Source organism: Scyliorhinus canicula, chromosome 16 (assembly GCF_902713615.1).
Source record: "Scyliorhinus canicula chromosome 16, sScyCan1.1, whole genome shotgun sequence".
Taxonomy (NCBI): domain Eukaryota; kingdom Metazoa; phylum Chordata; class Chondrichthyes; order Carcharhiniformes; family Scyliorhinidae; genus Scyliorhinus; species Scyliorhinus canicula.
In genome coordinates this window covers 22,039,224-22,066,811 of record NC_052161.1, presented here as the reverse complement: position 1 = coordinate 22,066,811, position 27,588 = coordinate 22,039,224, and the positions used below count along the sequence as shown (strand labels likewise).

General features: G+C 47.6%; 1 protein-coding gene across 3 annotated transcripts in view; it reads right to left on the bottom strand.

Moving 5' to 3' along the window:
• The window catches only part of LOC119950883 (shootin-1-like), a 144,834-nt gene that overhangs the window by 15,163 nt on the left and 102,083 nt on the right, over positions 1–27,588 (bottom strand). For all 3 annotated transcript variants that reach the window (XM_038773771.1, XM_038773774.1, XM_038773773.1), the window contains exons 13-16: positions 18,406–18,503; positions 16,957–17,019; positions 11,671–11,779; positions 10,990–11,170 (exon numbers count right to left, since the gene is read on the bottom strand). In XM_038773771.1, the coding sequence (XP_038629699.1) occupies positions 11,016–11,170; positions 11,671–11,779; positions 16,957–17,019; positions 18,406–18,503 (425 nt within the window). In that variant the 3' untranslated portion in view covers positions 10,990–11,015. The remainder of the gene's footprint in view (positions 1–10,989; positions 11,171–11,670; positions 11,780–16,956; positions 17,020–18,405; positions 18,504–27,588) is intronic.

Genomic DNA, 27,588 nt, shown 5'->3' with positions numbered 1-27,588 from the left:
CTTGTCTCGAGTGAATTGATGGTCACATGAAATACATAAAATACTGGCCAGAATTCTCCAGTTGTTGCGATTCACTTTTCCCGTTGGCAGTGCACCGCGCTCATGGGTTTCCCGGCGGCATGAGGGGGGCTTCAATGGGAAATCCTATTGACAAACAGCGGGAAGATAGAATCTCGCCAACAGTGCGCCGTTGAGAAAAAGCCCCCTGCAGAGCCCCTTAACTCATACTTTATCTTCTCCAACCGCAGGAAGTCGTACAGGTCATCCAACCAAGCCGCTACGCGGAAAATGGGCGCGAATCACTCTGGACTTTTTCCTCGAAAGTCCGGGGTGATTCTCCGTTTTCCAGAGGGCTAGCAGGGCCCCAGTGTTCGTCTCTGGCTGCACACAGCAGCCACAGGAGGGTCCGCGCATGCAAACGGCAGCCCACCTCGGCGTGGGCGCCGCCGATGGGCCCGCGCGGAGGAAGATAGGTCCCTCCCAAACCGCGATGGCCTGCCAATCGGTGGCTTCCGCTGAGGACCCCCGGAGTCAGACTCGCCCTGCCCCCCACCAGGACCGCAGCCGCGGGTCCCAGCCGGGTGGTACCACATGTGAATCACCCCAGCGGGAGTTTGGTTGGTTGTCCGCGGAGAATCGCCACGGGGCCTGTTCCAAGAGTCCCCGACCAGCGCCGTCTCGACAGCGTGTGCGGGACTGGCGGATCCGCGGAGAATCGCAGAAGCGCCGGATTTCCGGCATGAACGGCTATTCTCTGCCCCCACTTCAGGGGCCTTATCTAGCACCCCTTCCGCCACCAACCCCACCGGCATCTTCGAGATGTACCTAGTGGCACTCCCACCTTCCATTCCTTCTGGCAGGCCCACTATTCACAGGTTCCGCCTTCTTGAAGTATTCTCCTTCTCTTCCACCTTTGCCCTCAATATTTTACAACGGTCTCCCAGGAGCCCCACCTCTACCTCCAGAGCCAGCACACAGTTGCTGTGGATGGAGATCAGCCCTTCGATCTCCCGAATCAGAAACCCCTGCACCTCCAAACACTTCTCCACCCATTCCATTGAACTCTTCAGGGGCGTCACAGCTCCTTCAATGGCCTTCGAGCGATCCTCCCACATTTCCTTCCTGTGTTGGCAGAATTCATCCTTGATAAAAGCTGCTCCAGCTGGGGCCTTCCACCTGGCAGCAGCCCTTCCCCCGTAGCCATCCTTACACTGGCTGCCGCAGCAAGGTTTCCTTCAATACTTTAGCCTGGTCTCCCACCGTCTTCTGCCGGGTTTAGTAGTCAGCAGGCATATCATTCCCAAGGGAAACTACCCCTCCGAACTTCACCTCCACCTTTTCATCAAAATCCCTCCCAATATCGGGTAAAAAGAGCTCTTTTCTGTGCCTTCAAACAGGAGCTCCCCTGTGTGTGACCGCTCACACCATGGGCGCCAGCAGAAGTCACGCCAGCACCTTGTTAATGAATGCCATGTTATCATAGTTCAGTGCACACGCATTGACCAATACCACCACCTGCCCGCCAACGATCCACTGATGATGACATACCTCCCACATGAGTCTGCCAACATATTAACTGCAAAACAAGCCACCCTCTTATAAATAAACGCAGCGGCCCCCTGCACCTTACAATCAAAGCCTGAGTGATATACCTGTCTCATCCATCCGTTCCACAACCTTGTTTGATCCTTAATTCTCAAATCAGCTTTATGCCAAATCTTCCAGGAATGGCAGATGTTACCCCACCAGCATGACGTTACACCGGGGGGGGGGGGGGGGGGGGGAATCACTACTGACCTCCAAAAATAAAGACCGTATAAGATGACTACGCCGGGAGTTCAGAGGCCAATGTAGCCCCCAGATGATCAGGGATATGGCAGAGAAGTGCCCTTGGCACTGCCCTATGCCAACATGGAAGTGCCACATTATGCAGTGCCATGTTGCCTCTGTGAGATGGCAGGGTCTGAGGTGATCCCATAGCTTGGCTATGAAGGAGTGCCAATCCCCTGACTACCATAGATTGAAGCGGGGTGGGGGGGGTTGATGTATAGAATTGCAGTAGTAGTAAATACAAGCAGCAGGGGATGAGCCCTTCCATAGTTGCGTGCTCAGACTGCTCACGGGAACCCAAGAAGTGTTTTATGACAGACCTAAATTCCACCTGCATCAGTGACCAAATTGGACAATGTTATGAAAGTGGAAACAGCTCCGCAATTACCCACAACTTGGCTATATTTTTAGTCACATTGGTTTTCACACTAACTTCTCCACCCCCCCCCCCCCCCCCCCCCCCCCCCCCCCGCTCCCCGCCCTACCCTCACCTGACACTTCAGAATAGGAAACACAGCTGTCTCTAAATAATAAGGCCAGTTAGTTGCCGTTGCTGGTTTAATTGTATCAACGGTTCGTGTTATTAATACAGCATCACTGGGCTTTCACCTCCCTTTCCTTTCACAGAATTTGGCTGTAATACCCAACTCCTTCTCCCACCATGCAACGCCCCTTGTCCCTCCCCCACCCCCCTCCATCTCAGCCAGGAAAGAGCTGCAACGCCACCTTTCTGCAGCCCAGGAACTTAGGATTGTAATGTTGATTACATGCACTTTCCCAACTGAAGGCTCGCATTATGATTGCCCGTATACATGGCTGATTTTCTCTCTCTCTGGGCCAGGGATACAAAAGGCAACTCTAGCACTTGACCACTGCCCAGGCTGAGTTAAGCTGACCTCGCATGGGTGTTCAATTAAAACTGGGACTTTTCTAGCCTGTATAGCTCAATATCAAATGGCACAGGGCATTTATCCATTCAGGGACTGGCAAAGCACAAAATAATTACTACATTGGGCAATTTAAAACATACATATAAACAACCTGCTATCGTCATCCATTAATATCTGCTAAAGCCAACTGTAGAACTCTCCAACCGCACCAATGGCCATCACCAACTCAGCAGAAAATCAGCAATCGAACTTGCATTTTTCCATTTCTAATGCTTTAATGAAACCTATAGAAAACAGCTGACCGAATGAATAAAGGAAAGACAACGTGCACAATAAAGAGGTTTCCCTGATAGCGGTTCGGTACTCCACCAGCACCTGTCACTTCAACCTCTGGCCTAATAAGGGCTTTGTTTTCTCTGACACCTGCTGATTCAGAGATGAAAAACTAGGAAGCGTCTACCTACTAATTACCAGCCACAAGTGGTGATTTACAATGACACAAGGCTCCCAAGTCTCTTCACAGAAACACACTCTAGTAGGTGTTCATTATCATTTAGAAAAAAAGAGTCACGGCAAAATGTTGTGAACATATCCTGGTTAACAATCATTTGCAGATGGGTGCAAATAACCGGGTTTATTGTCCAAAGTCTAATGTGTTTCCCATTCTCAAGTGTTGGCAGAAGAGAAGAGTTACTGAAAAAAAGCTGACATGGTAAAATTAAATTCATCCAGGTTGTGACTGATGTAGTGCTCAACTAAATTCTTAACCTATCAGTAAAAAATCACACTCGAATAGGCATGTTAACATTCCCACATCGCAACGGTTTTTTGTTTGGATAATCTTACTGTACAACAGGAAAGCCTGAGACCAGATGGAAAGATGCTGTGGGGAGAAACTTAAAACGCAGCCACGTTGGAATGGGTGACTGACAGGAGGAGATGGAGAAGGGGAATCGATCAGCAGAGTGACAACCTCAAGCAATAAAGGGAAAAGCTGAAACCTTTTGCCAGACTGGAAGATGCCGCCAGTAGACGGTGCCAGAAAATCCCACCCACTGGGGAATGGCCGAGCCCCTGGCCGCGAAGGTGCATGGCTGACGAGCTGCAGGGGTCGGGCCGTACAACATGGCACCGGCCATACGCGTACCTGACCCGCCATCCGTGACCCCACAGCCCACCCCCTGGCCACCCCCCCAGCAATCCCCCGAGCCCTCGTGAAAGCCCCCCCCAGCCAGCGGTACAGATTCCAGCCGAGTGTAGCGACGCTGGAACAGTCCGCAGCTGCCACGCCGGGTTCCCGACCTCTGAGACCATACGTGGTCCACGCAGTTGAGAACTCGACCCATCAGAGGCGGAGTATCGCAGGACGGCCTGCCAATGATAAGGCACATGGGGCGTGACGCGATGAAGCCATTTCGAAGATGGCGGAGCATGGCTGACTGGCGTAAAACTGCCGTCAGCCCTGATTTGGGTGTTGGAGCCCATTATCCGCCCGATCACCCATTGTGTTATCGCCGTCGGACGCCGGAGAATCCTGCCCCATATTCTCCCGGCCCTCGTGATTCTCTAGTACTCAGGATTCACGTCGGCCAGAATTGGTGTAGGTCTTGACAAGCGTGTACCTGATGCGGTGGAACTCGGGGTGGGCTAAGGGGATAACCTATCAAGGGAGTTTCCCCCAAATTTCATCAGAGGACCATCCCACAATGCGAGATCTGCCCACCCCATCCCCACTAAACTCCCTCCACTGCTCCCCCACCAGAAATCCTCTAATTAAAGAGACCCTTGTCTGGAAGGCCCCCCCCCCCCCCCCCCCGAAGAGAGGCCCCCGAGAAGAGATACATGGACGGGAAGCCCCACATCCCCCACCCACGGGCATTGCAACCCCCCTTCTCCCCCCCCCTCCCCCCCCCCCCCCACCCTGCCCTGCAGACATTAGCAATATCCCAACCCTTGACCCTGGGGGGCAACCTCTGCCCATCACTAAATCACCCTCCCACCCACACCATTCTGGCATAAGGGTGACTCGGCCCCACCGCCAAGTGAGCATAACTCATTCTGGGGTCACTGTGGGCCCCCCACCTTTAAGGACCCCCCTCCATATCCACTTCAGGTTCCCCCATCCATGCATCTTCAGCTCCCCCTCTTTCATACCCCTCCACCATCACCCCATCCTTCAAACACCCACGTCACTATCCCCCCACCCTTCACACCAACCCTTCACTCGCCCCCCAGCCTTCACACACCCCTTTCATGCCCCCCCCTTCATGCACCCTTTTCACCCCCCCTTTCCTGACCCCCTCAGGTCCTGACCTTTAGCAGTCTCCCTTTGCACCCTGGCAGTGCCCATGACACCCTGGAAGTGCCAACCTGGCACCCTGACAGTGACAATCCAGCACTGCCAGCATGCCAGGACACTGCCCTTCCCTGTCCCCGACCACCTGGGGGCCCCAATGGCCTCCGAGCCTCCCAGCGTGGTCATCACATGGTGTTTCTGTTTTTGGAAACCTGTGCTGATTCGCGCCAGCCTCACACTGCGCGGGTGGAGCCGGTGATTCCGGAAGTCGGGAGACACAAGCCTCAAACGAGCTGAGCATATTTACAAAAGTTTAAAGACTCAATTAAATATGCGAGTCTAGTTCATGCCCAGCGAGGGTGTGATTCAGATTGCGTTGGGCGCCACGGGTTGGGAGCGTCGCAATCCGTTTGGACCCAATGGAACCCTGTTTAGGGGCTCTCCCGCTATTGTCTAGGAATAGTGGGAGGTACGCCGAGTGCAATGCGGGTAGAGAAATGCCCCCTTAATTGCAAGGAGGTTGGAAGGGGAGTGTAACTGACAGGAGGGGATGGAGAAGGGTGATCAACCAGCATTGTGCCAATCCAAGTATAATACAAGAAGCCAAAATAAAAAGATTAATGCGGCTCTTTCTCACCTTCAGAAATATTAAACATTCACCCGAACATGTTACATTTCACCAATAAGATGATGCTGTTTATTAATACCCACCGCTCACGCGATTGTCAATGTTTCCAAAAATACTCTTACGCTCCCGTATACAGGTCACTGCTTTATTTTTATTATTTTTTTAATACTCACCAGGGGTTATTGCTTATTTCTGAAATGTTTATGTGTAAAACAAGAACGGGCATGTGATTAGTTCAAATCTGCCGTGTATCCTGCGTTTAACTCTTAATATTTTGTGCAAAATTGATATGATAAAGCAGCAAATATGCTTTTACTTATCTTGGGTCTGGTGCCCTGGTGCAGTGGGGGGAAAAATCATATTGTACACAGTGGTATGTCGAATATTCCCCCTGAAGTTCACAGCTCAGATTCAGCAAAGAACATGTTTGTGAATGCCAGACGCTCCCCATTGAGAAGGACGGAAGGTCACAAATTACAGGGAGAGTGATGTTGCGTTCCTTTCATGCATTCCCGAGAGATCAGTTTAAGAGATAGACCAGTTAAGGCCTGGAAATTTTACACAATCACAGAAAGAGCTCGGAGACTAAAAGAAAAAAAATCACAAAATGGCTGAAGAGAAAGTGAAATAAAACTGGGCAGCACGGTAGCACAGTGATCAGGACAGTTGCTTCACAGCTCCAGGGTCCCGGGTTCAATTCCCGGCTTGGGCCACTGTCTGTGCTGAGTCTGCACGTTCTCCCCGTGTCTGCGTGGGTTTCCTCCGGGTGCCCCGGTTTCCTCCTACAGTCCAAAGATGTGCAGATCAGGTGGATTGGCCATGCTAAATGTCCAAATGTCCGTGTCCAAAAAAAAAGGTTAGGTAGGGTTACTGGGTTACGGGATAGGGTGGAGGCGTGGGCTTAAGTGGGGTGCTCTTTCCAAGGGCCGGTGCAGACTCGATGGGCCGAATGACCTCCTTCTGCACTGTAAATTCTATGATTCTATGAGTTGTAAGTTAGAACATTCAGCTTTCATTTACAGAAAAACACGAGAAGAATCAGGAAAATATAAGTTCTGATTAGCTGCTAATTACATTGTTTTGTACTCCGTTAAAAGAAAAAAAGAAACTTCCAGCAGCGCTGTGTGTTCCATTGAAAGTCCGCCTATGCCCTCAGCCCTGTGTCGAGAAACTTGCTAAATGTGCCTTTTTTCACGAAAGTAAAATACAGGATAGTCTGTCTCTGCCTCTCTCCCACCTCGCCTAATTGCCTCTCATTCCCTGCAAATGCCTCAACGTTCAAAAGTTTCCCCATTCTATGGGTACTCGACCAATCAGTTTGATGTTGCTCTGCATTGCCTGCCTGTGGGCCCAATGAGACAATTTATCCCCCGTTGGTTGAAACCTTGTGTTTCATTGTAAATACACCTCTGACAAAAATCAGTGGAGGTTATCAGAATGTTTGATTGTTTCATGCTCTCCGCCAGGAGCATTTTACCAACAGAAAATAAGAATATAAAATGTTACTTTGTCGATTCAGCTGAGAAAAGCAATGTGCAGCCCACCAGTCAACTGTCCGCTTTACTCAACACATTTTCAAACATTTTGAGAAATAAATGCTGGGGGCGGGTCCCACACAGGTGGGGTGGGCTCTCCAGAGATGGAGGGTGCCCTGATGTAACTAAACTAAAAATACAAACAGATCCCATCCATGACATGGAAATGCTGGCCGTGCACGTGGGGAAATCAACACCCCCGTCACCCCCTCAATGGTAACAGGGCGCTCCCCCATGGACTTTGCCAAAGGAAGCCCCCCCGCCCCCCCTTGGCATTTCCTCCAAAGTGCAAGGTGGCAGTGCCAAGCAGCAGTGCCTGGGCATGTCCCTCTCCTCCTGGGGGCTGTATGTAACTGCGGGCCTCCAGCAGGTTCCCTTTGCCAGGTTCACATTGATCCAGAACTGTTACAATCATAGAATTTACAGTGCAGAAGGAGGCCATTCAGCCCATCAAGTCTACACCAGTCCCTGAAAGAGCACCCTACCCGAGCCCACACCCCCACCCTATCCCCGAAACCCAACAACTCCACCTAACATTTCTGGAATCCAGGAGGGGGCAATTTGAAATGAAAAATGAAATGAAATGAAAATCGCTTTATTGTCACAAGTAGGCTTCAATGAAGTTACTGTGAAAAGCCCCTAGTCGCCACATTCCGGCTCCTGTTCGGGGAGGCTGGTACGGGAATTGAACCGTGCTGTTGGCCTGCCTTGGTCTGCTTTAAAAGCCAGCGATTTAGCCCAGTGTGCTAAACCAGCCCCTGGTTTTTGGCATTTTAGCAATTTAGCATGACCAATCCACCTAACCTGCTCATCTTTGGCACCTGGAGAAAACCCACGCAAACACGGGTAGAATGTGCAGACTCTGCACAGATAGTGGCCCAAGCCGGGAATCGAACCCAGGTCCCTGGCGCTGTGAAGCAACAGTGCTAACCACTGTGCTACCATGCCGCCCCTGTTGTAAACCTTGCCAACGTCCCTCGCGTCAGCAAGGGGGCGGGGGGTGACCCAAATGTGGGGGTACGATACAGCGGGACAGCCGTATCGTGGGAACGATTGTGGTCCGAAATCTCACTGGCAAGAATCCCGATATTCGGCTCTTGTGGGATTTTGCATCCCCGTCGCTAATTACGGCGGCAGCAAAATCCCATCCCTTGACTGTGGATGTTGAACCGAGCGAATTATAATGAAAGTCATGCTATAGTTTCATTATAATATAAGGAACCATAAGCAATATGTGTGTCAAAACTCATGAGGTATGGGGACAAGGTTCTGCTCCTTGCTGACAAAGTGTGGGTTTTGCAGCAACTTGAAACTTGGAACACAGCAAAAGGGTGAAATTCCACAATAAACCATGGAATAAGACTGGTAAAATGTCAGGTCTTTCATGACCAATGATTCTGAGGAAGAAAATCCTTGGTATTATTTTTTTTAACTGAAATCAAACAGATCCCAGAAGAGGAGCATCATTAAGAAACCTGCAGTGCAGTTGCCATCTATTCGATATGGCAATATTTTTACCTTTAATGTTTCAATCTACTTGAACCATGCCATTGAAGAATATCGGGATGAGGAGAATACTGGGTTAAAATTATAATTCTAAAAAAAATGCCAGCATGGAAAACAAAGGAAGTGCTTATTTAACGGTAAGGGATTTATACTGAAGTATCATTTTTCATCAGTTAATAAGCAGGCAGTGGACTAAATGATAAAGTCCACGTAACTCTTTTATTCCACATAATAACCATGACTGTGCAGAATACTAAAATACAAAGTACTTTCCAGTTTCAATCTATCATGTATTGTGCCCGCATTTGCACTGGTTTATTTCATTTCCTTTCGTGTTAAGGTCATTTGTACTTCATACGGCAAAATAAATTATATAGAGGATCAAAACATTGGTACCTTAGCCACTTTGGGATAGTAATAAAATCTAATCTTTAAAGAGTAGGCAAAAAGCTGTGCACACTGACAAAAGCCAACGTCAAGAAACGCTCACTTAAGCAAATTAAATTTGCTCCTCTTATTCGCCCACTGTACAATAGTATTGTTGCCGGCCAATGGACTGTGAAAAAAATAAATTTAAGTCCAGTAGACAGAAAATGGAACAACTCTCCCGCATACATCCTGTGATTGCTTTATTGACCTTACTCAGTAAATTGAATCTAGCAGGTACAAAATTTCCTCGTACGCACAAACTAATTGGATGGACTCACTGCTTTCGGACTTGTAATAATTTATCACATATCTTGAGAAGTGATCAGGGGCGGGGGGGGGGGGGGGAATAAATTGCTTCAATAGAATGAACCACCTTAACAAGGCTTGGATCAACAAGTAATTTCCGTTTCCATTTGTTCTGACCTAACTCCTCTGTAACTCCCCTGTAATCTTTCAGCGGCACACACCTGTAAAAGCTAGATTTATTTCACAGCAGTACGAAGCATTAAGGCTTCAATTACTGATGACTGCACCAAAGCAACAAGTTGATCCCACTTACTTAATACTCTTTGTGCTGCTAATTTATCCAAAATCCTCCTATGTGACAGATGGAACAATTCTACTTGAAAACAAACAATTTATATTTGAAAGAAAAGTTAATGCTTCTAATACAGCCCGACTGAATTGTTCACCTTTAAGTTGGGGTTGATATGACACTTGAAGTCACAACATGCGTCACAGCATTCATTTTTCCTCGCTTCTTAGATTCATGCTAAGCCAACATGAACACCTTTTGGGATTTGTCACACATTATATATTTTATTAAATGAATATTCCATTCTAATTGGATTTTTAAAAATACATCATACACAGCCTTACTGTAATTGGTTTTTAAATGGAAAGTTATAGCATGTTTATGGGAAGCATTTGATTTCTAACTGCAATTAAGTGTTTTACGGTTTACTCACAGGATTTTCAAGAAGAAAAAGTGGTTTGTTACCAAGCTTGACTGTTGGAATCTCTCTGCTTTCTCAAAACACGTTAGGTAGCGGGCAATGTAAAGAAGGGCAGCACGGTAGCCTCGTGGATAGCACAATCGCTTCACAGCTCCAGGGTCCCAGGTTCGATTCCGGCTTGGGTCACTGTCTGTGCGGAGTCTGCACATCCTCCCCGTGTGTGCGTGGGTTTCCTCCGGGTGCTCCGGTTTCCTCCCACAGTCCAAAGATGTGCGGGTTAGGTGGATTGGCCATGATAAATTGCCCTTAGTGTCCAAAATTGCCCTTAGTGTTGGGTGGGGTTACTGAGTTATGGGGATAGGGTGGAGGTGCTCTTTCCAAGAGCCGGTGCAGACTCGATGGGCTGAATGGCCTCCTTCTGCACTGTAAATTCTATGTAAGAAAAAGGTCCATTTTCTGTCTCTATTCTGATGGGATATTGTGCAACTAACTTTCCAACAACCGCCTAAAAAAAATCAGGAAAACTCACCACTTGATGAAAGGTTTTAGCACAGTCCAGATTTTGCACCAACATATTGCAGTGATTCAAGAGTTACATTTGGGTATTTAGAAAGCAGAAGGTATTGAAGCAGAGGGGTACTTGCATGCCCTCTTAACAGTATTAATTTTTGAAGGCAACAAAGGGATTTCAACATGGGAGTATTGATCATAATGCCTTATTGTAATATTAGGCTGTCAATAATTGACCCAAAGAAAGTACAAAAGCATGAGATATTCTATACCGGGGGGAGAGGGGGGGAGACAGATTTTTTTTAAGCCAAGAAAAAAGCTTCATCATGATGAACAAAACCGAGTACTTGTCAACTCCAATGTACTAGCCCACATCTAAAAGATCTCAAGTGTAAACAGAAATACTCACAGATAGTTAACTTCTGCGGAGTCATCTCACTCCTCTTGATTTGAATCAGACCAGGGGACTGATGCATTATTGCTTAGCTCCCTTTGGAACTGCACTCGATTAGATTTCTTTCTGACAAGCTCATATTCCGGATCGAAGGCAGGCATGGCTTGTGTTATATCCACCGTGTTCTGTGGTGAACCTGAGAAAACAACAATCTCCATTTTTCCTGCACCTTTGCCAGCTTCGTATTCTGCCACGTTTCTATATCAAGTAGAGAAACGTGACGTAATTTCAAGTTATTCTGTCTGCTGTTTGTGAAAACAAATGTTGGTTAATTCTGAAAACTGGGAACTGAATGATCCAGGAATTGGTTTTGATTTTTATTTTACTTCTTACACTGAAAGCAATTCATTTCTAAATGACAAAATATGGTTCTGAGTACATCATATCAGAAAATTGCTGCTGGTATATTAGAAAATAAATTCTATGTTCTCAAAGCTGAAAATTATGATATGGGTTTTTACGATTACAAGAATGACACAAAATAAAATGTTACTGATGAAAGACGGTCTTATTCATAATATTATATTGGAATAAAATGGCCTAGCTTGGATAATAACCAACCAGATCACCAAGTGATCGGGAGCTATTGAAGTATCAGTAGCTATGGATAATAAAGAGAGAGCATTGAGAACTTGCCACCAGCACTAGTTTCTGCTGTTGTCTTTCTGTGCCGGAGAACTCTTTCCAGCTCGTTTTCTTCAGTAGCCTGAGTGCGCGTTGTCATTGTTCCAACTTTGTTAGATTTCTTCAGGAGGAGGAAGAAAAGAAATCCATTACAAAAGGCACAATTTAAATTCAGCGCACAACGTCATGGGCATCTTCAGCTCCTGAAAGTTTTGGTTAGCGACCTTCATTAAGGTGGTAGTAAAAACCTGAAGTTACATTGCGGATTGCAGACCAGTAAGACCAGTAAGACACTTAGTGTCCTAAAAAAAAATAATAAAGTTAATATGGGGGGGGGGGGGGGGGTTACTGGTATAGGGTGAATACGTTGGCTTGAGTAGGGTGATCATTGCTCGGCACAACATCGAGGGCCGAAGGACCTGTTCTGAGCTGTACTGTTCTATGTTCTATGTTCTATTGAAGCGTCTGCTGTAACACTGCATTGCAGCCATTAGTGAAGAAGGCATTCAGACATGTTTCATTTCCTGGAATCTTTTGCCTCTTCTCAGGGAACCCTTACATATTTAAAGAAGAATATTTAGTTTCATCACAAGTGAAATCCTTTGGCCGACGACTAACCAAGAATAACTTCTAAAGTTGCACTTGCAGCTTAAGAGGAGTAATTAGGGATAACGTTATGCTCCCTTCTCGCAAGGCATGCAAGATAACAATGTCTGGCTTGGAATTTTCAGCTGTGCTTCATAACTCTTGTTATGACCTCTGCTGATGTTACTTCCGGAAGGAAAGGCCCCAGAATGGATCCCTGGCTGAATAGACCGTAACCTTCACTTTTCCTTTGGAAACGTGGATGAACAGAGTTGAAGGACCGCCAATTAACTTTTTACACAAGAACAAACCATTTATTAAACATGAAAAGTTGGACTATAATACAATTCTCCATCACCCAAAACAATGGGCAAGTTTCTCCAACCTCCCAGTCACGTGTTTCTCGGCAGTGGGATACAGCACGCCGTTTTCCGGTGGCGAGCCTCTCGGCTCCCGCCACCATCAGTGGAGTTTCCATTGAAGCCACCCCATACCGCCGGGAAACTGTCGGGGGGGGGGGGGGGGGGGGGGCACTGCCGGTGGGACCAGAGAATCCCACCTGTGGTGATATCATGGTTGTGTTGTAATTCACCGACTGACCACTAGGAGTCTAATTAGTATATAAGTGAAAGTTAGAGTCAGGTGACCCCCTCAGACTGACTGGAGAGCAAGAGAGAGAGGTTGCCCGTGCATGATCATACTGTTATTCAGCTGCTGTTCTGTATATAGTTGACCCACAGTTAATGTTAATAAGTCGTTTATAACTTTAGCTACAAATGTTCCTGTAATATAAATCAGGCCATCCAACAAAAACATTGCATGGTACCAGGAGTGATGCATGGGTAGAGCTTAGAGTAGGAATTCTGAGCAAAGTGATTTTTTTCCTTTGCATCTTGAACAAAAGTTTCCAAACGCCAAATGCACAATGCCTTCAGTTGACCAAAGCATTCACATAATCATCAAATGTATTCACAAAAGTGCAATTTCTTTACAGTGATAGCATACCCATGACTCAAAAATGATATCAACATTTTCCAACTTCCTAATCCTACCACTATACCTGAGTGCAGCCCTGACATCCACAGCAGGGATGAAGGCAGCTTGCTGAATGTTACATACTGATGTTTTTGATGACCTTAGCAGTGGTCCTCTGCTGTCCCGAGCCCTGGAAGGCTCCTGCCGAAAAAGGGTTCCCTGCTCAAGAGCAGAAGTGCCATAAACAGCCTAAGCAGCTGGAGTGCACAGGGTCATAAGAAGAGGGTAATTCCTGTGTAATTGCACACCCTTGGAGTTTCCTGAGAGGAGGCCCCCAGGGTGTCCGGCTGATACGTATTCTCGCTGTGGGTGCCCGAGGGCCCCGACCTGATTCCAGCAGGAGATGGGGCACCTGGAGGGAGATCAAGATGCCTCACACCCACGGCAGCTACACCTTGTTGGTGCTCACCAGGCTGTGTGGCCATGGAGTGCAGGGCTGAGGGCAAATCCGGCAAGACCTTCTGGACCACAGTCTCCATATTGGTCGCCAACCTACCTATGGCAACCTTCAATGTTGGGACCATGACATCATACAGAATGCAGACTTCTCCATCGTGTGCTCTAGTCTGCTGAGGGACTCTCCAAACCTCTGCCTGGTGGTCCGCTGCCTATCACTACCTCTGGCATTGAAGTGGTGGCTACTTCTGGAGGCTTACTGTCGGACTGCAGCTGAGCCAGTGCCTGGTCGCCAGCAGCCCTGGAGACCTGGGCTGTCCCTGTCTCCAGCTGCTGCAGGGATGCGTCTGTGAGGCGTTACCCAGAAAGTGGCCCCAGGCCTAATCTAGAGTGGGTCTAGGTAGGGTGCTCTTTCAGAGGGTTGGTGCAAACTCAATGGGTTGAATGACCTTCTTCTGCACTGTAGGGATTCTATGGATTCCTTATATGGAAGAATGATTTCACAAACAATATTTGCACAATTATTCCTAACCTCAAGAATTCAACAATTTTGCAAACGTGTTTCTTGGAATACAATTTTTCAATTGGGCCATCTAGTTCAACAGCTAATATGACTACCATGACAGATTTAAAATACTTTTGAGTTTTGTAGGCAAAGTTTCAGAGAATAGAATACGTAGCAATTTCTCAGAGTTTCAGACAATACAAGTGCAATGGTAGAAAGAGCATTAATGAAGGACAGAAGTATGGAAGGTCACGTAATTTTACTAGCTGAGTACCCCTACAGGGGGTTATTAAACAGATACACTGCTGAGTATCAGACATGGATAGATTGTCAAGTACATGCGAGTGTTGGGCTTAAGATTCGAAACAATTGTGTTTATTTAAGCAATGTACATCTAGTGTAATGACAGCGTGTTATTGAGTCAAAGTGTGGCTTCCTTTACTGGTAGTAAGACTCATCACTTTTCATGAACGCAAAGACATCATTGTAAAAGCTGCTACGATAAGTGCCATGAGAAACGGATACATTGGGCGGGATTCTCCGTTGCCTGCCGCCAAAATCGTATTTGGCGATCGGGCAGAGAATGGACTCCGATGCCGAAATTCGGGCCAGCACCAGTTTGACATCAGTCAGCCATGCTCCACCCCTTCCAAAATGTCGTCATCGTGCTGCACAGCGCATGCAGTCGTGATGCCATTGGCGCCGCATCGGCTGGCCCACCCACAATGCTCCGACCCGGTGGGCCGAGTTCCCGATGGCACGGGACACGTGTGGTCACACAAATCGTGAACCCGGCGTGGCGGCTACGGACTGGTCCAGCGCCGCCACACTCGGCCGGGATCCTTGCCGCTGGCTCGGGGGGTTTCTGCTCGGGCTGGGAGGACTGATGGGCGGGTGGCCTGGGGGTGGGCTGTGAGGTCGGGGATGGCAGGTTGGGTCCACGCACGGCTGGCACCATGATGTACGGTGCCACCGCTGCAGGCCGCCAGCCGTGTGCATGCCTGGCCCGGGACCCAGTCATTCTCCAGCTGTTTTCGGCGTGGGAAGCGGGAGTTTCAGTCGGCGCTGGTGCGAGCCATTCACCGCTACTGGAATTGGTGAGGGGTTGCCGCCAATTTTTTTCACATGAACCTCCCGCAGATTCTCCTTTCGAGCCAGCACTTAGTTGCAGGAATGGAGAGTCCAGCCCAAATTGCATTTGAATTGAAATTTTACTAAAGGGCATAAACAAGCTTGCAGTTTTATAACATGCTACTGCTTCTCACAAAATGCCTCAAATCACTTCACGTGAAATGAATTACTTTGGTTTTGTAGTTGAAAACAACAGCCATTTTGTGCAAAGACAGATCCCTCAAACAACAATAGAGGAATGATCCAATTTTTGGTGGTAATGTTGAAGGCAGATGTTAGCCATGATGCTGGAAGAACTTCCCGCATACTTCAAGAAGTGCTATGAGATTGTTAGCGCCTGCTTAAATCACCAGCCTGAGCAGCTGAGGCTTTGGTATAATATCTCATCGAAACAATGCAACTACAAACTCACAAAATGCAACAACTGATTCCAAAGCAAGAATTCCAATTTTGGTTTGAATTTCATTTCTTTCCCCTTTCTTTTCCAATGCTGAAGTAGCCAACCCCTGCTGCGATCAGGTAGCGATGATATCAGACCTGCTCCAAAACCTCACCAATTGGGCATTCTTGATGTGCGAGTCTGAAAATAATTGTTGATGAACAATTCATTCATTAGGGACCGAGTCCCAATCACGTTCTCATCCAATATCTGCATTCATTCACAATTCAGCATTGATTTCTTGGTAACAAATCAGAGGTGGGAACTTGGGAATAATTTCCCCTCTGTTGTTGCTGAAGGTCAACTGCAATGTGTTCATCCCCCCCCCCCCCCCCTTCCTAAGATGAGCTAATCAGCGATGAACTGAAATTGGACCTGGACGTTTACTCTCTGTGGGGCACAATTACTCACTGGGCGAGATTCTCTGGTGAGACACGCCGTTCGCAGGTTGTGGGATTCTCTCTTCCCGCTGCTTGTCAATGGGGTTTCCCGCCGAGAAATCTGCGGATGAGGGTGCACTGCCAGCGGGAAAAAAAGAATCCCAACGGCTGGAGAATTCCAGCCACTATCACTGAGGGAATTGCATCTGAGTTTCTAATATAGCAGCTACTGAGACAAATAAAACCCCCTCACCGCACATGCAAACAGACAACAAGCTTTCTCTAATCGGTTTCTTCTTTTTCCAATCTGTGCCACTTGCGTTGAAACAGGAAGTTATGCCTATTTGATTCTGTCAGCATTTATTGCACAAAGCAGTGAATCAATTTGGACTGTGGACAACACATCCGAGTCCAAGCCTAACACATAGCATCTGCTGTCTGTGCACCCTTACACAGTAATCCTCTTTATTTTGTTTGTTCACAACCATTAGGTCATCTCTCTTACACTGGACTGGTGAGGCAGATTATGCTGCTTTATAAAGAATCAAAGCAAACTCTCTAGTTATCCAACTTGAGCCACTGTGCTTTACTTCCTGATTTCTTACACTGCTGGTCCATGTGAGGGATACAGCGAGACACCAATTAGAGACTGGGAGAACCGCACCGACAGGAAAAGGGCTAATTTGACCCAGGTCACCCTGAGGTAGTTTTAACAATAGTATTTGCAAGGTTTTGTGATAAAGCTGTATGACTAACCACAGGGTTAGAGAGGAAATAGATAACGAAAATCATTTTTTTTAAACGCGGGAATTAAATTCCAGACTCACCAACATTGTTCGGAGTTCCTGTAATGCATTTTCCTCTGTATCTTTATTCCTAATCATCATAGACTAGAAACAAGCAAATGGATATAATCAAGAAGAGCAAAACAACCAGATTGAAAACTAATTAGCTGCATTAATGGTTGCAACAACAATCTCTAAAGGATTTTCTACTAAATGGCGTGTATTGTTCTATTAGAAAAATGTGGACAATGAAAGAAAACAGACGAATTTTGGTGAAAAACCTTTTCAGGAACTAAAACAGTGGAAGTAACACTTCCAGGATAATTATATGTGTGCAGAATTCTTTTCACACTGATCTTTAAACCATGCAAAATCTTGCCCAATCTGGTGGTTACGGAATTAAATTAAATGATGTCTATTGGTAGAAAGCTTATTTAGTACAACTCACTGTTTTGGGGGGGGGGGGGGGGGGAGAACTGATAACAAAACAAAGGAGGATTGCAAATGTTACCTTGCTTCAGAATTTTAAATATTTCCATAGATTTACACAGTTAAGAGCTAGCTTAGAAGTATTTCTAGTACCATTCAGTTTAAATTACTTTTATTAGGAATCTGATAAAATCTTGATGCTATGATAATAATAATCTTTTTTGTCACAAGAAGGCTGACATTAACACTGCAATGAAGTTACTGTGTAAAGCCCCTAGTGACCACATTCCGGTGCCTGTTCGGGTACACTGAGGGAGAATTCAGAATGTCCAAATTAACTAACAGCATGTCTTTCTGGACTTTTGGGAGGAAACCGGAGCACTGGGCAGCATGGTAGCACAAGTGGTTAGCACTGTGGCTTCACAGCGCCAGGGTCCCCAGGTTCGATTCCCCGCTGGGTCACTGTCTGCGCGGAGGCTGCACGTTCTCACCATGTCTGCGTGGGTTTCCTCCGGGTGCTCCGGTTTCCTCCCACAGTCCAAAAACATGCAGGTTAGGTGAATTGGCCATGTTAAATTGCCCTTAGTGACCAAAAAGTTTAGGAGGGGTTATTGGGTTACGGGGATAGAGTGGAAGCGAGGGCATAAGTGGGTCGGTGCGGACTCAATGGGCCGAAAGGCCTCCTTCTGCACTGTATGTTCTATGTTATCATAGACTTTACAGTGCAGAAGGAGGCCATTCGGCCCATTAAGTCTGCACCAGCTCTTGGAAAGAGCACTCTACCCAAGCCCAGACCTCCATCCTATCATCGTAACCCAGTAACCCCACCCAATCTTTTGGACACTATAGGCAATTTATCATGGCCAATCCACCTAACCTGTACATCTTTGGACTCTGGGCAGAAACCAGAGCACCCGGAGGAAACCCACGCAGTTACGGGGCGAACGGGCAGACTCCGCACAGTGACTCAAGCCGGGATTTGATTCTAGGACCAGAGTGCTGTGAAGAGAAATGCATCATACGTTTTGAAAAAAAAAACAAATTGTATTAACTATTGCATACCCTGTTGGCAGAATCAACTTTCTTGAGTTGAACACCCTTCTTAATTCTCTCCATCATCTCATCAAGTGCTCGCTTCTTCAGGTCTTCTAAAGGCTGTCCTGTGGAAAAGTTGACCTCATAGTTTTGAAAAACAATGTTCAGAAAACAAATGATTCGCACATAAAATAAATAAAAACAGAAAATTATGGAAATACTCAGTTTGACTGACAGCATTTCTTGAGAGAAAGAACAGAGATTAGGTTTCAGATCTGTGGCCTTTTACCAGATCAAATTTCTAATTAAGGGTCTCAGACCTGAAACAGAGGCCTGTCTTTTCTTAAAGGTGGAGAGAGCCTCCAGTTTAGGCAAAATGGTGCCAACGACTTGATTCCAGAAGTCCTGCCCCGGAATCTGGCATCCACCGTTTTTGTCGGGGAGAAGTGGGGAATGAGTTGCAATTTCTACATCTTTGGTTCATGAAGGCAGTTGTACCTGCAAAAGTGTAGCTGCTTTCAAACAGGTCCAATTTTTGTCACTGGGATATCCAATATTCGACATGTGGGCTTCAGAACTTTTAGGAGAAGGTCTAAAGTTGCTGGAGTTCTTTGGAAAGATAGGGTACACTTTTGGGCAGATCTGGGATAAGCTAGGTCCCTTTTGGGAGAGGCCAGATTCCTTTTGAGAATGTTACAATTAGATGTGAATGTGTATAAAAAGTGGATAAACTTAGGAACTGTAAAGCTGAATGGAGATATCAATACCTTTAAATCTTCTGGCCTTTAAATTTAAAAAAGGACTTGCGATTTCACCCTGTCAGTTGACATAAGCCTGATGGTCATTATTATAGGATTTGTGCTGCAAGACTGATTTCACAACCTATAATTATCACAGAGGAGTGGCTGTAAATTCAAAGGTTTACTAACAGCTTCAATGGTTCCAAAGGTTTTGATGTGGGGCTATGAATACAAGTGCTTCTTGTTATATGGGATTAAGTACTTAAATGAAATATTTATTTTATAATGGATTATGTAAGTGACGGAATGGAAGTGTAGTGCGTGTGTTTTGGTGAGTAAGGGTTTCTGGGATATTCTGTTCCCATTGGGCGGTTCGGTGACAAGAATGGAAAATATTGTAAGAAGTGTAAAATCGCGTTTTATGTTGGCATGAAAGCTTGCCATGATCGTCCCCCTCCCCCTGTCTGTGGTAAATTGTGATTCCTACTGTTGAAGATCAGGAACCTCATTTAAAACATTTGCATCTCACTATCAGGCCAATACACCAGAATTGAATCTCACCCCTGTCAAAACATTCATCCACAGTGGTGTGATGCGAGAATGGCATGAAGCACAACTGGCTTTAAAGGGCTTGCACCTGGTAAGCACACCTCCGAGGGAGCTCAGAAGTGAGCACACGCTTGCAGAGCAGCTCCACATAGTCAGGGGAAAGATGGTTACTAGCGGTTGACGAGGGATCACCAGGCTTGACTCGAGGGTACCAGGGATTGACTCGAGGGGGGCCAGGGTAAGACTCGAAAGGAGGCCAGGCTTAGACTGATAGGGAGACAAGGGGGTTGACTCCAGGGTACTGGGGACCTAGTCAAACAAGACCTTGGGTTGGCGCCAAGGTACCTGGTGTTTATGCAGGATAACAGAGGATTAACTGTTACCCGCAGGATATCGGGATGGTGGGTTGACTGGGGGAGAGATGAGCGGGTTGACTTGAGGAAGCTTAGGACAATGCCTGCGCCTGAGATGAGAGCTGAGGATGCAGTAGAATGGCCGAAGCTGTGGCCACTTGGTCATGTGGTGTGGGGAAAGGGTGGTGTGGGGTCTTACCAAAGCATAATACGAAGTAAGGACTGGGCATCAATATGGTGGCCAGAACATGAGTCAGTCAGCTTTTGAGAGGCAACGTCAGATGATGAATGAACAAAGAGTGGTCCTTAGGAAACAAATGTTAACTGTCAAGTCTCTGATACTACAGTGAGGAGAACGTACAAAACATGGAGCCTGGTGATCTTGCTGTCATTCTTATTGCTCATAGGCAGGAGAAGAAGAAGATGGTCAATGGAAGCTCCTGGCTCTCCAAAGGCAGGAGCAGAACCCTAGAGATGAGGAGGTAGCAGGGCCTGCTCCGCACACAGAGAGTCGTCACTCTGAAGCACCTTGCTAGACCCAGGATCTGCAGATGGTGCCTAACATACCTGAACATGTCCAAGAACCAGTATTTCCAAAGACTATGCATGTTCTGGGAATTGGCTGGTCACATCTGCCACCTTCTGCAGTATTTGGTTCCAAACTACTTGGACATCATCCACTGCCAGTGTCACTGAAAGATAGACTGATGCTCAATATTTATACCAGTGACTACTTCCAGGGCTCCACAGGTGACCGTTGTGGTGTTTTGTAGCCTCCACACACAAGTATATCCAGGATGTGATGAACGCAATCTCTGCAGGGGCACACAACTTCATTCATTTCCATCAGAAAAACCGGGATGCAGGAGGTTTGCGCAGATCTCTGGCTTTCCACAGGTGCAGGTTGCCATCGACCTCATTCATGTGGCACTCAGATCTCCGGGGCATCAGTCAGTGAACTCTGTGAATCACAAGGATTTCCACTCGCTGAACTCTGCGACCACACGGAATGCATCCTACAGGTGTGTGCTCGATTCCCAGGGAGTGTGCACAATTCCTACATTCTCAGCAACTCTCAGATCCCTGACATCTTTCAGGGTCCAATGAAGCTGCAGGGTTGGTTCCTCGGGGACAAGGGCTACCCACTGAGGAGGTGACTGACGACATCTGTGTGGAGGCCACAGACTGTAGCTGAGACAGGATACAATGAGACTCATGCTGTACTCACACTTTAGTGGAGGTGAACATAGGAATGTTGAAGTTGAGGTTCTGGTGCCTGGACCAGTCTGGTGGAGCCCTGCGATCGAATCTGTCCAGGGTGTCATGCATTGTGGTTGTCTACTGTGCTCTGCTCAACCTGGTGCAGCGACCCCGGGGGGGGGGGGGGGGGGGGGGGGGGGGGGGGGGGGGGTGGGGGGGGGGGGGGGGGGGGGGGGGGGTGGTGGGGGTGAATCGAACCTGGGACCCTGGCGCTGTGAAGCCATAGTACCTCCCATCTGGATCCATAAAAACTTTTGTCACCGAGAGCGAATACTTTGCCTTATTCATCAAAACCTCAACTCAACCCCTGGCCCTTTAAATCAAATCTACATGAAATTCTTGCCCTACCCAACTCGTCCGTACCTTGTCTGATCCTTATCCACAAATGGGTCTCCTGCACAACACCACATCGGCAATTTAAACTCAAGAAAGTGCGCAACACCCTAGATCTTTTTACTGGGATATTCAACAACTTACATTCCAGGTGAACCAGCTGAACAGTGGAATTGCAGTCCGAACGCTGCTCCAGTACAACGCAATGCCTTGGCCGTGTTGAACGCCGCACGCCTCTTAGCCAGCTCCACTCCCACATCCTGGGAGAGCCTAATGCCGTGGCTCTGCCATTTATAGTCCTGATGGTCCTACGCCCACCTCAGGACCCTTTCCTTTTCTTGGTAACTGTGAAAACGCGCGATAATCGCATGCAGTGGTTCACCAGCACAGGGCTTCAGCCTGAGTGACCTTTGGGCCCGATCCAACTCGGGAGGGGAAGCCAATCCACCCTCCCCCATCATCTTCCCTTCTGAACCCGCCCGCAGCCCAACGAGTCTCACATTCTGCCTTCTGCAGTGATTCTCAGAGCATCGACCTTCATCCATAACGCCTTGGTGTCCCCAGCCACCCGTGCCGTCTCCGCTTCCAGGAGGCGATCTGGCCACTCTGCCTTGAAAGGGCCATCACCACACCCTGTAGCACCGTGGCTTGTCCCTTTACTGTCAGGTCCATTGTTCCCAGGGCCGCACAAAAAGTGGGCAAGGCTCCTTCAATTGTTCTGTCTCTAGGCCTTCAGACACAGCCTGCCACAATTTCTCAAATTCCCCTGCCTTGCTGCCTGTAAACATCTTATCAGTTGGCGGAGAGGCTAAAGAGGCAGCAGGAGCCTTCGTCAATTTCTGAACAGATATAGTTTTCGAAGCTCCGACGATGAACCTTTACTTTTCCACTGCCTGGTTTTATACTTATGGACATTCCTTTTACGTGGGATTCTTATCCCATCAAACTAACCACGTTCCTCCCCAAATCGTCCCTCAAAACCTGGGCGAAATGAGCCAAAATCAGGGTACTCTGGTGGAAGCCACCTCGTCTGCAACTGCTCTCTATACCCTGCCACCGGAAGTCAGCTCTGCCTTTTCAGAGCATGTGAACGGGCAAGTCAGCATTGCTTAAAGCAGAAATCGGAAAGAATTTGGAGAGTTTGATGTATGGCCATCGCAAACTATTTTCAAACAGGGAGACATGTCATACTATAAAAGAGATGGATTTAATGAGTGGAAAGGTCCAGGAAAGATTATAGGTACAGATGGTAATAATTTACAGCATGGAAACCAGACTGTTTGGGCACAATCATCAAGATTAGTGGCCACAGATGACAAGTTTTCAGATTCAAAGAGGTTACTGAAAGAGCTGAGGAACCTGGGCGGAATTCTCTGACCCCCCGCAGGGTCGTAGAATCGCCCGGGGCCAGCGTAAATCCCGCCCCCGCCGTGGCCAGAATTCTCCGCCACCTGGGAATCGGCGGGCCCCCCGCGGCGATTCTCCGGCCCGCGATGGGCCAAAGTCCCGGTGCTGTCAGGCCTCTCCCGCCGACGTGGTTTAAACCACCTCTGGTGCTGACGGGAACAGGCGGCGCGAGTGGGCCCCGGGGTTCCGGAGGGGGGCGCGGGGTGATCTGACCCCGGGGGGGTGGGGTGCCCCCACGGTGGCCTGGCCTGGAAGAGACCCTCTCCACCGCGCATGCGCCGGGGTGACGTCAGCGGCCTCTGACGCTTCGGTGCATGCTCGGACTCACGCCGGTCGGCGAGTGCCTTTCGGCCAGTCGTGGCGCCGGCTGGTGGGGTGCCAAAGGCGGTTCGCGTTGGTGGGCGGGGCGCCAACCACTCCGGCGCGGGCCTAGCCCCTAAAGGTGCGGAGAATTCCGCACCCTTTGGGGAGGCCCAACGCTGGAGTGGTTCGCGCCACTCCGGTACGCCGGGACCCCCACGCCCCGCCGGGTAGGGGAGAATCCCGGCTCTGGTACGTCTCATATACATATGTTACTGAATAACGAGGACCAGATCCGTGGAAATTGACAGGGGGCTGGGATTCTCCGATTTTGAAGCGATGTCCAGAGAAAGTGTCTAGTTTTACGATGAAAAAAAAGCGTTGAGGGCCCCAGCACTGATGCTCTGAGGAGCTAGCAGCAGCATCATGTAAAACAGACGGCCTTCACAAAATAAACAGTCAGAGAACAACCGGGGTCCACGGCTGCGCATGCACACGGCAACGACCTGCAGCGGTCGCGCGGTACAACAAGGCGCTGTCCGCGTGCGGGGCTGATCTGCCAGATAGTGCCCCTCTGGACACCTCCTCGCCACCCAGGCCAGCAGCACGGCTCCCCCTGCCCCCACCTGTGGCAGTCTGCAGCCGCCACAACCGGGTTCCCTCCCACTGAGACCATGAGTCAAACCGCGCAGTAGGAACCCTGCCCCATTAGGGGCGGAGCATCGGGGTAAGGCCTTGAGGCAAACCCCCGTGACCATCCCAACGACATGCAGAGTACTCCTTGATGATGCCGTTTTGGAGGGGGTGGAGCATCTGAAAGCAGGCACCGCCCCCGATTCAGTCGTTAAAAAGTGTTTCTCCGCCCCATCGGCATCGGCAAGCAGAGAATTCCGCCCAGGGTGTCTGAAGCGAGACATAAGATTAGGCTATTTGTCCCAAAGGACAACTGCCCATGGTTGGCACTAACGTTGCATATTTACCAGAAGGGTGGAAGGATGCAACCAACTTTGGTTGAACAGGTAAAGCCACTGGAAAATGTAAGAACTGATTGAATGTACAAGATAAAGGGAAGGTTAGGCCAATGGAGAGCACAGAAACATAGTGTGAGTTCGGATAGTAGGTCTGGCAGTGAACATGCCCAAAAGAAGAGATCAAGAACCTTTGACAGAACATCTCATAATAGAAAGGGAAGATTTGCAGTAGCAGTCCCAGAAAGGCAGGATAGAGGGCGCAGCTTAACAAGGTCAAGAAGTACAGTATAAAGTAGGAATGCAACAAGGAGCAGAAGAAGCACATGTGATCGAGAGGTCTTAGTGACTTGCAACAAATCAAATTCATAAAAGATGCAGAACAGCAAGAACTGCAATGTTTAAAAGAATTTGGTGTATGTGGAGCTCCCAGATAGGGGACGAGTTCTATCTCATAGATGGATATGCATGGAAAAGGTGCTTGCTGATGGAACTTAGAAGGCCAAAGTCAGGCTGGTGACATGAGGGTTTGAAGAAAACCTGGGTGACCAAGATGTAAGGGTAGATTCATCTACAGCAAGAAGAAGATCTTGTTAGCTCTGTAAGCTGCAATTGCTCGGGAATGCAAGTCGATAGATATTAATGCTGCTTTCTTACAGGGACATCAGCTGCAAAGATAAATTTTTCTTTGTTCTCTGAAAGATGCGGCAAACACAGAAAGGGCACTCTGGAAGATAAATAAATGTGTATGCGAGTTTAATGACGCCTCCAGAGTTTGGTGTTTCTCAATGCCGTCGGTTTTATTGGGCTGTCTTCTGTTGAAAGCAGACCCTGCGATGTTTTATTAGCACCATGGAGGGAAACGTTCGGGCATCTTCATGGTGCATGTAGATCATTTTTTTGTGGGGTGGTAGTAGCGAATTTGAAAATACTGTTACTAACAGGCTTTGAACAAAGTTAGGCCTCTGGTGCATTCAAATGCATTGGGTTAGAAATCAGGCAGAGTGGTTCACATGTCACTCTGCATCAGCAGCCTGACCTGGAGAATATTAACCCCATAGCGGCTTCTGAAATTGAAAAAGCAGAACTCTGAAGTTCAATTGGGCAACTGAATTGGTGATCAGACAAACAAAACCGGACGCCAGGTTTTATGTTTTAGAACTGAGCACTAAACTGAACGACCCCAAAGCTGAAGAAATTGTTCGAGCAAACGAAAGATTGGCAGAATTAAAATTGGAGAATTGTGTTTTGAAATTTCCGTTTTTAGGTGATGTCAGAAAACTGAAACTGATTGTTTATGGTGATCTATCCTATGCTAATCCCTATGGTGGCTTTTCCAGTGTAGGAGGATTTGTAAGTTTTCCCCAGGGAGAGAAAGATAAATGTTTTCCTTTGGCATGGGAAACTAAAAAGATGAGAAGAGTGGTAAAATGTACATTGGCAGCAGAGACACTTGCCCGGGTTGAGACAGTAGATACAGCATTTTTACATCCAAGATCCTGACTGAGATTTTGTATTCAAGAACAGTACCTAAAAGAGTGTCACATAGACAATAAGCCCCTTTGAGAGAATGCCCACTGTACAAAAAGTGTCAATAAAAAGAGACAACAAATTGGCATTGTGAATCTAAAACAGATGCTGGAAAACAGGGAGATTGACAAGATCGAGTGGCTTCATAGCAGTTACCAATTATCTGCCTGTCTCACGAGTAGGGCGAAGAAGTTGTTAGAAATTGTTAAAGAGAGTGGGTTAGGATGGAGGAGGAGTCTTGTAAGAGGTCCAGTTGGAGGGCTAAGGTGACGACAGCGTTGCCAACAGCTCCGAGTAGGTATTCAGGGAGCCCAGTGGTGCAGTCCACAGCGAAGATATGGAATTAGTTGAGGAGGCATTTTAGTGTGGAAGAGATATTGGTGCTAACGCCGCTGTGCAAGAATCATGGGTTTGAGCCGAGGGGTTGGATTGTGTGTACAGGAGGTGGAGAGAAGTGGGGCTGGCCAAGGTGTGGGATCTGTATTCGGAAGAAGGGTTTTCCAGTCTGGAGGAGCTTAGGGAGATTGTTGAGCTGCCAAGGGGGAGTGAGTTTGGGTATCTGCAGGTTAGGGACTTTGCGCAAAAGGTCTGGAAGGTGTTCCCTAGCTTGCCGGATGCATCCTGCTGGAGCAACTGCTACTTCCGGATGTGGAAGGAGAGGGAAGAATTGGGAATATGTACAAGTGGCTGGGGGGCCAGGGAGGCAAGTAGGTGATGAAGATCGAGGAGAATTGGGAAGGGGAATTGGGAGGGGAGATCACTTGGGGAGTGAGGCACTGCGAAGGGTAAACAGGACCTCCTCTTGTGCAAGGATGAGCCTGAAACAGTTGAAGGTTGTGCACAGGGTGCATATGACTCCAGCAAGAACAAGTGGGTTCTTTCAGGGGGTAGCAGATGAGTGTGAGAGGTGTGGGCCGGACCAGCGAATCACGCGCCCATGTTTTAGAGTTGCAAAAAATTGGGAAGATTCTGGGCGAGCGTGTTTGCGGTCTTAGCCAAGATAGCGGCAAACTTTACTGGAGTGGCGACTTGGTTAGATGACCTGTACGACATCCTGCGGTTGGAGAAGATAAAGTATGAGTTAAGGGGCTCAGCAGGGGAGTTTGAGAAAAGGTGGAGGATTTTTGTGACCGTGTTTGAGGAGCTGTTCGGCGCAGGGGTGTGGTGTAAAAAGGGGGAAAAAATTGTACAGACTGTATAGTTGATTGCTGGGAAGTATGCTTCCCGGGTATTTATGTGTTATAACCTGTTTTATTACATGTTTGTAATAAAATACTTTTTTTTTTAATTGTTAAAGAGGGGCATCATTTCCTGTAAGGAAGAGAATGTGAGGGTGGATTTTTAAAACTCAATTAAGATGGGGAAATAAAGTGAATTTATTGTAGAAAATAAAACATATACATTAGTGTTATGGAAATTTATGTCAAACTTAAAGTTTTTATCATTTATGAGGGGGAATCTGTGAGGAAAGAGTTAATGTTCCTCAATGCTTAAAATAGAATTGGAGCTTTGATAGACCTTTATTGTTTGATAGACGGCATGTATATATATATCATATATATCATAAAGAGGATACAGGTGGCACTGTAGAGTTGGAGGAAAAGTGATCGTGGAACACAGAATTGGAGTTGGAGAAATCAAGACTTGCTTTCTAGTTTATTTTAGAAATACCATCGGAGCTTTCCATGGAGTCTGCCATTTGTGTTTTAGAGTTTTCTCATCACAGCTGGGACAAAGTCCAGATCACTGAGGCAGTCCCTACATAGAGTT